The sequence below is a fragment of the Lactuca saligna genome, chromosome 9, assembly GCF_052625555.1.
Source record: "Lactuca saligna cultivar CGN05327 chromosome 9, ASM5262555v1, whole genome shotgun sequence".
NCBI lineage: Eukaryota > Viridiplantae > Streptophyta > Magnoliopsida > Asterales > Asteraceae > Lactuca > Lactuca saligna.
The window spans coordinates 87,070,671-87,083,071 of NC_136425.1; the positions used below are offsets into that span (position 1 = coordinate 87,070,671).

The 12,401-nt window shown below is 34.3% G+C and overlaps 1 protein-coding gene across 1 annotated transcript; it reads right to left on the reverse strand.

Moving 5' to 3' along the window:
* Window positions 1-2,038: 2,038 nt before the first annotated feature.
* On the reverse strand, window positions 2,039-2,413 carry LOC145016556 (cyclin-dependent protein kinase inhibitor SMR3-like). The gene has a single exon (XM_078974834.1). It carries the CDS (start codon window positions 2,411-2,413, stop codon window positions 2,039-2,041), a length of 375 nt encoding a protein of 124 aa, XP_078830960.1.
* Window positions 2,414-12,401: the final 9,988 nt, after the last annotated feature.

Below are 12,401 nucleotides of genomic sequence, written 5' to 3' on the forward strand. Positions count from 1 at the left end.
TGGATAAGGGAGATGTCTGGTTCCAGATCTGGATCCTCTGTTAGTGCTCTTACAAAACGGAAAATGTTTAACAACATCTTGGAAATAAAGAGATTATCCCCTCTTTGAAATCGATTAAGAGTGTAAGAGAACAAAAATGATTACCAATGGTTCTAGTTGTTGAAAGTGGGTAAGCAAAAAAAAAAATGAAGAATTGATGAATATGGGTTGTTGGGTGCTATTTCATGCAGGTTTGTCATAAAAAATGAAGAACAAGGGTGGAATGGAGATTGAGGAGTATTGTCGTAGTGGTGGTGAAATTAGGATGGTGAACCATAGGGAATAGGGATAGAAAGAAGAGAACCAAAATTCAGAGAGAGAGAGAGAGAGAGAGAGAGAGAGAGAGAGAGAGAGAGAGAGAGAGAGAGAGAGAGAGAGAGAGAATTTACATATAATTTCATTTTTTTAAAATAAGAAAAAACTTCATAAATGGTCCCTGGATAGTGAAATGACGGAAATGCTCTTCATTTAACGGTAGAAAGCTAACAGAGTTAGCGAAAATGACCAAACATTAAAAGTTTTTAAAACACAGGAACCATCTATGATGTTTTTAAACCACATGGACTAAACTTCAGATTTTAAGAAACCACAATGACCATTTATGATGTTTTTCAAGATTTAACCTCTCATCATGGGCTTAACTATATGGAGTTTTGGTTGAATTTCGGTTTTGATCTTCAAGTTTAAAATTTAATAGGTTACATTCATATGGTTTATAAATATTACACTTCAAGTTCTTGCTCCATATAAAGTTAAATGTAATTTACATTCAAATCTCTTACAAAATATTTTTAAATGAGTTACTATTCATCTGTCACATTTTGGTAATTTTATAGCGTAGTTATATAATGTGAAAATAAAAAGTAATACTTTTTTTATAAAAACAATAAAGATTCTACCCGGTTATCAAAAAGAGTAATAATTAAAGCACACTTGTATTTTGCCACCAAATAAACGTGCTTCTCACCAAAACAACACCTACCTTCAAAGACACTCCAATCACATAAGTCGAACTTTAATAAACTACAAATGAAATCTGATTACCTAATTCACCAAATATTTGTATAAGATAAACCTTATTTTTTAATTAATCATTTTTATATAAACACAATTATAATTGTCATTATCTTTGATCTAATAAAATACAAAACAAAACAGAAAGCTAAAAAGTACCTTAAATTTCATATTTATAAGTTAATTATTCTTACTTTTATGACATAATGACAATTTAAAGATGTTATACCTTATAGTTATAAACCAATGGAACTCAACAAATAAATAAACTAGATTTTTTTTTATACATTTTGAAATTAATAGAGAGTTTTTTGGGTATTTTATTAAGTACCTTTAAAATCAATTGTTTGAGGTGCAAGTTAAGATCTTATTAAATCAATTTAATTCCCTTTTTCTGCAAAGATGTTATTTTACTTGTGCATACATTTCTTACAAAAACTCAATCCAAATGGAAAGAAGATAAAACGAGGTGGAAATGATTTGGAAGAAAATCCAAAATAGAAGCTTTGAACTTCAATTATTTGTCAAAGAATATCAGAAGTATAATTGTACCTTACAACATACAACAAATCAAGCAGGACATTCGGATTTGTTTGGATTGAATTAATTAAAAACAAGGAGAGATAATGAGATATGTACATCAATAATTTGCAGACAAATAAGGCAAATTGATGAACATGATCAAAAAAGAATTCCGAAAGTAATTTTAATATTTTCTAGACAAATTCAAACACCAGTGTAAACCTATAATTCAGATCTGAATTGTCTGATTTGCGATTCAGATTTCAATATGATCAAACCAGATTAAACCGATGATTTAATCGGTAGATCACGAAAAACAGAGATGTATAAGAAAAAAAAAAAAAAAAAAAACTTACGTACATATTTATATATATATATATATATATAAGAATGAGTTCGATCGTGATTCATGAATTCTTCCTCCACTCGAATTTGAATCAAATATCGTGAATCGTGATAATCTTTACAGACGACTACACCTTCTCTTCTTCGTGCTCGATTTTTCATTGATGATTTCGTAGCTTGACCTAAAAAACGATTCAATCTCGTCTCTCGCAACGCTCTCGATGAAATCAAACTCCGATAATCTTCTCCTACACGACGGAGGAGACGGCCTCTGTTTTTTAGGCGGCGGAGGACAGCTGATGAGTTGAGGAATTCTATGCTGTATCGTCGTCGGCGTTCGACACTCCTCCACCTCTTGATCCTCTAATTGAATCGCGCATGATTCCTCGGATGTTGAATCCATCAGCGATGGAGATGCCGGAAGCTTGATTTTCAAAGATGCCGGAAGCTTGATTGCAGGGAGATCTTGGCGTAACTGCAGATCTGTAGACATGATGTGGTGGTGGTCACGGTGGTTGTAGGTGATAACTCGGTGGGTGGATGTGGAATTTTGCTTGAGAAGGAAGAGAAACAGATGTTGAGATACCTGCGTAGTGCTCTCTTTATATGTAAGTTTCTAGAGATAGAGAGAGAAAATCTACTTTTTCAGAGATGAAACTGTTAAAACCAGATACACAACGCTGTATATGCTTGTACTTCGTGTTTTAATTTTTGTACGTTAATTTGTTGTAAAAAGAATGATTAATTTAATGCATAAAACAGGTAGTTTCCTGGTTTGGACAAGAATATAATAAAGGAGTAGACTTCTTGTGACATAAGCCCCCTCTATTTATTTATGTTTTATACTTTAAGCCCCTCAATAAATTAATGATAATATCCTTTTTGAGGAAAAGATTTTCATTATTTAAACAAAAATTAGTCATGTTTATTTTTACCCACCTTTTATATTGACAAATAATATTGAGTTTTGATTAACTTTGGGTTAAATCAAGCATGTCAATTAATGTTACCAATGGTTTACTGCAATTTAATACAATACCTTAATTTAAATATATTTTGCTAATTACATCTCCATAATGAGGTTACTATATAATTGAATATGTATCGTTTAGTACTTGCTCAATTATGTGAAATATAACGGCGTGTAAAAGTGAAGCATGCTAAAACCTAAAAGACTAACGAAATCAAATTATTTTGAAAAGCCGAGGTAAGATATTTTAATTTAATTTTTTTTGAATGAAAAAATTATATTAAAATGAGCCCATAAGTTTTGTTTTGACCCCTTGATTTGACATATTGGAGATTAAGTCTCTTCGTTCATTCAAACAAGAAGCGGCATACACATCAATTTAACCACGAACAAAACCATTGTTATTCTCTCTCCATAGTTCAAATTTCCTTTGTTCAAAAATAATAGTTTATCTAAAAATAAATATATATATTTTTACCAAAATACTCTTCATTATTAATTAACTTATTATAGAATTAAATGCAACAAAAAGATAAAACTAAATACAAAAATAATATAATTATCATTTCATTTAATAAAGTTAATGGTAATTAATGTTTTCTTGTATGTTTTTTTTTTCTTCTGTAAACAATAATTTTGGGTGGAGGGAGTGTAACCATGGTTCTAAAAAGCTCGCCATGGGTCCGCCATGGCGCGCCACGACTTCAAGGCTTGTACCTGCCGCCAAGCTTTGCCAAAACGCCGCCTAAACTCATATATGTGTATAAAAATGAATAATAGTTGAAAATACATATAAAAATATTAATTATATAAAAAATTGTCGTCTTATGTCACGCCTTACAAACGCCGTGACTCGCAAAGACTCGAAAAAGCTTGAGGCTTGACATTACCGCCAAATCACGCCTTACGTTATTTAGAACCTTAAGTGTAACGCAAGTAGATTCAGACTGGTCAATTTAGAGACGATAAGCGTAAAAAATGACACTTTTTTTATAGAGGATTATTTAGAATAAATAACATTAACTAAATTGTAGTATATGTCACAAAGTTTTCGTACATATAAAGATCGCTGAAATCCGAGTTATAATAAAGAAGTTATAACTCGTCGAAGTTTCGCGACAAAACCGACACGACACCAGGAATCGTAAAAAGTAAGTTTACAATAAATTACTTTTTAGCGTTAGTGATATAAAAGAAAGTTATAGAGTAGGTCTCCACCTACACGTGGATATAAAGAACGTCAAAAATGAAGTTCATATGCAAAAGTTATAACCTTTCGAAGATGTAGCAATCTAAGGGCATGACACGTGGCAGAAACTAATCAACCTCAAGTCCACAACGAGAACATGAAGTCCACGACGTGAAACTAGTCAAAGACACTATTTGAGGCTATAAAACACGTGCTAATTCTACGGGAGTGATGTGTTTAGACTCCACGATGTGGACATAAAAAGGCCATGACGTGGAAATGTCATTCGGACACCTTTCGAAGTTAGAACGCAGATGGCAAGCCTACGAAGTGATTTAACCATCCGCTAGGACGTGGACTTATAAGGACATGACCTGGATATGTTTTTGGTAGCCTATAAATAGCAAGTTCGACCCTTGCTCTTCTTACACCTAAAACTTCTCTCTCTCTCTCTCTCTCTCTCTCTCTCTCTCTCTCTCTTCCTCACGTTTGCTGAAGACGTTCCACGTCCCGAGCTCGATAATCATGAACCACTGACCATTTCTAGTTAGATTTTATCCAATCACGCTACTAATATGAGTGCATAGTCCCTTTCATGAACATGATTTTAATATAATTATTAAATTATATGTTTATGTGTGAAATATTTGACATTGCCTGAAATACGTGTTAAGAGCATATCTGGTAAATATATGAGGATTTAGGATATAAAGTAGACCTAAATAACTTAAGAGGGATATTAGGTAGTATCTCCTTGTGAGTACGACTGAGAGATACACGGAGGGAATAACTTTAAAACTTGTCATTGATCCGAGAGTATGGATTAGACTTAGTCAGCAGTCCTAAGTCCGAGAGTATGGATAGGACATAGTTATTTGTTATTAATTTGGGAGTATGGATTAAGACATAGACAATTGTACCTAGTTTGGGAGTATGGAATATGCATAGTTATTGATCCGGGAGTATGGATCAAACATACCCGATTCAGGAGTATGAATTAGGTAAAGAAGTTAATTTTAGATCCGAGAGTATAGATCATGTTATAGTGAGGATCAATGGGGTAGAGTAAAGTTGCTTATATATATGGTGAAATTGTATATTTTGTGAGTTCTAATATATATATATATATATATATATATATATATATATATATATATATATATATATATATAACATTATGGGATTGAAATCCCTATGTACCCACTAGGTTTCCCAACCTGATCCACTCATTCTATTTGTTTCACAGGTATCGATACAAAGACACATAAAGGAGATGTAAATCACTAGTGTAAATGAATGTAAGGTTTGTTTATGCTTTTGTTTTTGTATTGACGATGACATCCCAATGTTTTAAAATGAATAAAATACATTTCCTCGGGAATGCTTTGATGATGTATTTATCATGTTTTTCTGGGAACAAATTCCGCAAGATTATTCTTTAAAGAAGAATACTCTGATTTTCAAATAGCATAAAGAAATTTTTTAAAATGACCGTGAATTTGGGGATGTTATAGTTGGTATAGAGCATTAGTTTAAGCGAACTAGGAATTTGTAGGATTTCTAGAGTTAAACTTAGAACGCTAAGTGATGATTGTGAGATAAGTGTCTAGTATATTTTAGGTGATACACCTGAATTGACACAAGCACTAGCTTACTTTAGGATTAGATGCCTAAATTGCTTTTATGTGCTAAATGATTTATGTTATAGAGATAAAGATGTATTATATGCTATTATTTGATCGGATCTATGGTCTGTTGCCGATCGGATCTGGGAACCTTATGTGTTTATGATTCTAAACATTCGACTACGATATTAGAACTAGCATGTAACGTTTCGTAGTGACTATGAGGATTTAAACATTTATCATAAATAAAGATTTCCTATCTAAATTCTCATCACTGCACACCGAAAGTCTGATTTGGTGTATAGATCGTCTTGGCAAGAACCCAAAGCGGATTCAGAAACACCAATGGAAATGCAAATGGCAATCAAAAATCTTAACCCCAAGTGATTGAGCGTGCACTGGAAATATCAGCTCCACCTAAGCCAATCGCGATGGCAGGGGTGCAAGCCATGATTCAGGCTATGATGACCGAACAGAGGGAAGAGATGAGGCAAATGTTGCTGAATAATAAAGATGAACCTACGATGCCTGTTGAACAGCCTAAACTGAATGAAGGTCATTCAGAAGAGTGGAATTACAGTAGGACCGTTAGTCAAGATGATTCGCTAGTGGTTAGGAGGAATAACCAAGATGAGGGGATCGAGAGGAACGAATGCAAGTATAATAAATTCACAACTTACAAGCCACCGACTGTCATTGGGAAGGAGGATCCAATCAGAGTTATGGACCGGATCTCTGAGATGGAGTTAGCCTTTACAACATGTTGTTGCAAGGGTAAGCTACAAACCACTTATGCAGTGTATCAATTAAGGGGTGGGACTATTCGTTGGTGGAACACATTGGGAAAGATCAAAAGCCCCAATGAGCCACTACAACTGATATCGGTAGAATTCTTGGTGCACTTTAAATGCAAGTTCTGCTCAGCCTAAAACATGCTAGTGCTAGAGAATCAGTTCCCGATGTTGAAAAAGCACAACATGTCCATTGATGAGTATACCAATGCCTTCACAGACAAGATGGGGTTTTCATTGCTCATTGTCCATGACGAGCTAACAAAAATTGATAAGTATACGAAGGGACTACTATGGGAGTACATTGTTCCGGTACGCCAGACACCTACTCTTGAGATAGTCATCTAGTTTGCTAAGTCTGTTGAAGAAATGATCGAAGGAAGAACCACCAACAAGGTTGAAGTTGGCGAGAAGAGGAAGTTTGAGGGGGCTTCAAGATCCGACAAGAGAAATATGTTCCCAAATGTCATACCCCTGAACTAGAACGACGGAAATGTCCGGAGGCGGGTGACGTCATTATACAGTATCATAACAATTGAATATAAATGAAACATATCAATCCCCACATCATACATTGAGATAACAAACTTACATTGTTCTTACATAGTGTATTTGTTCCTAAATTACATCAAAAGTGACATTAGCACGTAAAATCGAAAATGCAGCAAAAACATCCAGTACTCGAGACTCTTATACCTACTTACTGCGTTCCTGAGAATACAAGCGATTTTGAAAGCGTCAACATATAAAATGTTAGTGAGTTCATAAGCATATTTATATGAAAATGTTTTCATTAGTGTGAAAACTCTAGAAAACCCGATATTTTCTGTAAAAATAGTTTGTGAGTTTCGTTTCAAATCTTGCATTATGGCATGTGTACTCTTGTATAACTTGTTTGAAAATGTATCTAGGTGTTCCCCAGAAAATCTTGTATTTTCTGTTGTATGAAAACTGAAGTGCATAGAGAATATTCCCAGGAAATCCAATAATTTCTAATGGTAAGTATCTGTAGTCTTAAACCCTAAGACCAAAATAGTATTACTGGTCTATTGAGAATAAAATGTAGTTTTATATTATATAAAACCAGTGAAATATGAGTTTATCCCCGTATTAAAAGGATATTTGTTAATCTCTACTTAAGTCGTCATAACCATGCTTGATGTGATTGTTATGCCTGTCATGATGTTCTTTAGGCATCAGTTTCAGTAAGATACTTGTCACCCTAGATTGGCATCGTCTAGCTGTAGTGAACATCTTAGGTGTGGGGGTGTCAATCTCCATATAGATCTATACACAATTATCTTGCTCTCCCTCCAGGACACTCTAGTTATAACTACATATCTTAAATTGTACGCTAGGTAGGTACAGGTAAAGATGATGTCTCACTAGAGCCTTAACAGTTTATGCAATCATGTGTTCCATAGAATCGTGTTACGAGAGTATATGTTTGACTACAATCCATATATAGCAATAATGTATTCCCTTTATCGAGAGTGTCTAAAATGGCTAAATTTTTTACAATATATTAGGATTGAAACCATAATTTCCGCGAGTGTCAAAAATGGCTCAATTTGTTAAAATATTAACTTAAGACCCATTTTTATTTGAAATCATCATATTTGGCCCAACTTTGTTGAATAATTCCTTTTTGGCCCATTTTAAATAAAAATGCAATAGTTGGCCCAAACTTGAGAAAAAGTTCCTTTTTGTTTACGATTTATAAATGGTCCCTTTTTATGAACATAACCATTTTAATCTCTTTAGTACCGAAAATAACACAAAGGAGTTCATTTTTATGAAAATAATACTTTTAGCCCATTTTCCACTTTATTGACAAATATGGTTCCTTATTGTACTTTCTATAGTTTCTTGGTCGATTTTTAGTCATGTTTAACATGTCCAACCACTTTGTAAAACCAAGTAACTTGTTGCAATAACCCCAAAACTTGGATAAAATCTTGAGTTCATGAACGGTTATCAAAAGTTCATAGCATTTCACACACATAAGCATGAAAAATATACACATGCAAGCATACATATCAAGATTTAACACAAAACTAAGATTGTATTCCCCCTTAAAGATAGTAAAACAAAAAAAATAAGGGGTATGAAGCTCACTATGGCTGTTTTGTGGAAATGTTTGAAGTGTAGATAGGAGTTTGTAAGCCAAAACACTAAAATTTTCCTTGAAGAACACTTGAAGTTCCTAACACCCTAGGAGATGTGTAAACAAAATTTGTGTGTGTAAGGAGGCATGAACTAAACAATAATTAAGTGTAAGAACACTAGAAATTGTTAGAATACTTACCAAGAAGCCTAAGGATTACTTGGATGTTCAAAGTAATTGAAGAACTTTGCCTTGTTCTTGAAGAAGTCTGGAGAGTGTTGTAATAGAGAACATGGAAGAAAATTTTGAAGTGAAAATGAAGTAGAATGGTCTCCAGTCGTGGGTTATGTGGTACAGATATGGCATGAATATTTGATGGACATTTGAGGGAATTGTGTGGAAATTCGGTGGTTAATTGGATGTAAAGCTGAATTTGGTTTTTCCTAGGGAAAATTTATGTACTCGAAAACTATTAAATAAGAGATATCCTTTAAAATGTCCTTAGATATGGCCGAACACCCATTAATTCATTCAAAATATGACCGAATTTATCCCATGAGAAGGAAATCGGTCCTTAATTGCATAGAAAATAGGAAATCGGTTTCTAGTTGGGCTTATCTGGGTATTTCGGTTTTGGAAGGCCCAAAACAAATGGAAATTCGGTTTTGGTAGGCCCAAATCAAGGTGTGTTCGTTCATGGCATTCCATGACCGAATTTCCAATTGAATTGGTGATAAAGTTTATGTTTTGGTCATTTTGGCCCCTGAATTAGTGTTGCAAGTTTCCTTCAAGTGTTTTGCTTGTAATTGTATTCAAAATAGATCCATATTACCTTAACATAGTCTATTTTAATAAAAATACATGGAGTGAGTGTTGGTGCATACATACAACCCTAATTCGAAATTGCTAGTTGTGACACCAAAGTCTGACTCCAACAACAAAAGGTATGGGGATAACAATGAAGAAAAATGGTGTGACAAGTGTAGACGGAAACACATTGGGAGATGCTCTAAAGAGGTGAACTGCTTCAAATGCGGAAAGACTGGTCACTATGCTGGTGAATGCACAGCTAAGAGAGAAGTTTGCTTTAAGTGTGGTGAAGGGGGACACTTTAAGCAAGACTGTCCAAACAGGGAAGGAGCTACGAAGCCAAGCGTACCACCAAAGCTAAAGGCAAGAGCATTCCAAATGATCCTTGATGAAGCAGGTGACAATGCAAGAGATCAGGAGTGAGGATATATCTGAAGATTGGGATATGAAGTGGCCATATAGATAGTATCCTGTGGTGTAGCCTATTATAAGAGGCCTAGTGTAGGGTGAACTTGAACATCCATGTAATCATTTTAATAAATAATATAAACCTTAGTTATGTTATCTGAAATGTTAAATAACTATATGAAATACTTGTATGGTGAGTTGGAGAACTATGAAACAATACTTGGGACCAGTATGAGTAGGTCTGAAAGGTAGAAGAGGCCTATACTACCGGAAGCACATGACTTGCACTTGGATCAGAGAAAGTCACAAGGTTACCAAGTTACTAGTAATTGATTCTGTTTTATTCAAGTATGTCGTTACCATCGTTTCGGTAATGACTAAGAAGATGATTGATATTCCAATCCTAGTGTCATGTCAAATCGAGTTTGATTTTGACAAGTATGTCACATGGTTCAGAGAACTAAGTTCGATGTAGCATCCGGATTAAGCCAGAAGATTGAAGTGAAAGATAATCAAAGCAATCAATATAAGTATCACGATCACCGTTAAAGTAAAGAATCTTGTAGCTAGAAGTGCTACATGCTAGAATTTGATTACATCACATTAGGAAGGTATATTCCACTCTGGAATTTGACTCTAAAAGACCTGATTCTAAGCGTTGCATCATACGATGAAAGGTCATTAGAACATGACCCATCGGTGTATTATGGTAATCGAAGGAAATAACTTATCTTAACTCTTAAGATCTTTAATAAGAAGAATTATTTTCCAATGAGAATCGAGACTGTAACTCGACGGTTACAATTGAAATTCCAACATAGTACGAGGAGCAAATACAAGATTGAGCATCGCGTGCAATAAAGAGGTACAAGAGTTAGATACTCATTCCAAGGAACATATAAGCTACAGTTATTACCTAGGATTGAAAGATAATGCATGGAGTCATTATAAAAGCCTTGTTTTGTTGATGATTTAGGTACATAATCATCCTAAGGGAAAGATAATTGTAACCCCCGCGGATTCAGGCTAGTCAATTTAGAGACGATAAACATCAAAAATGACTTTTTTATAGAGGTTTATTTAGAATAAATAATCTTAACTAAGTTTTAGTATATGTCACAAGGTTTCTGCACATATAAAGAATGCTGAAATCCGAGTTATATTGAAGAAGTTATGACTTGTCGAAGTTTCGCGACAAAACTGACACGACACAGGAATCATAAAAAGTGAGTTTACAATAAATTACTTTTTAGCCTTATTGATCTAAAATAAAGTTGTAGAGCATGTCTCCACCTACACGTGGATATGAATAACTCTCAAAAACAGAGTTCGTATGCAAAAATTATGACCTTCCGAAGATGTAGCAGTCTAGGGGCATGACACGTGGTAGAAACCCTAATCAGTCTCAAGTCCACGATGTGAAACTAGTCAGAGACACTATTTGAGGCTATAAAACACGTGCTAAGTCTATGGGAGTGATGTGTTAAGACTCCATGATGTGGACATAAAGGCCACGCCGGGGAAATGTTATCCGGACACCTTTCGAAGCTAGAACGCAAATGGTAAGCCTACAAAGTGATTCAGCCATCCGCGACAACGTGGACTTATATGGCCATAACATGGACATTTTTTTGGCAGCCTATAAACTGCAAGTCCGACCCATGCTCTTCTTACACCTAAAACTTCTTTCTCTCTCTCGTTTGCTGAACGCGTTCCGCGTCCCGAGCCCGACGATCATGAACCGCTGACCGTTTCTAGTTAGATTCTCTCCAGTCACACTACTAATGTGAGTGCATAGTCCATTTCATGAACAAGATTTTAATAGAAGTATTAAATTATATGTTTATGTTTGAAATATTTGATATTTCCTAAAATACGTGTTAAGAGCATATCTGATAAATATATGATGATTTAGGATATATAGTAGAGCTAAATAAATTAAGAGGGATATTGGGTAATATCTCCTTGTGGGTACGAGTGAGATATACACAAAGGGAATAACTTTAAAACTTGTCATTGATCCGAGAGTATGGATTAGACTTTCTTAGTTTTCCTTAGTTCGAGAGTATGGATATGTCATAATTATTTGTTATTAATCTGGGAGTATGGATTAAGACAAAGACAATTGTACCTAGTCCAAGAGTATGGAGTAAACATAGTTATTGATCAAGGAGTATGGATCAGACATACCCGATCCGGGAGTATGGAGTAGGTAAAGAGATTAATTTTAGATTTGAGAGTATAGATTGTGTCGTTGTGAGGATCGACGGGGTAGGGTAAAGTTGCTTATATATATGGTAAAATTGTATATTTTGTGAGTTCTAATATATATATATATATATATATATATATATATATATATATATATATATATATATATAACATTGTGCGATTGAAATCCTTATGTACTTTCCAGGATTCCCAACCTGACCCACTCAGTCTATTTGTATCATAGGTATCGATACGAAGACACATTGCACTGTGGAATTAAAGGATATGTAAATCACTAGTGTAAATGAATGTAAGGTATGCTTATGCTTTTTTTTTGTATTGACGATGACATTCCAATGTTTTAAAATGA

Coding starts and splice junctions, on each gene's coding strand:
- LOC145016556 (XM_078974834.1), bottom strand. CDS start 2,413: ATGTCTACAGATCTGCAGTTACGCCAAGATCTCCCTGCAATCAAGCTT.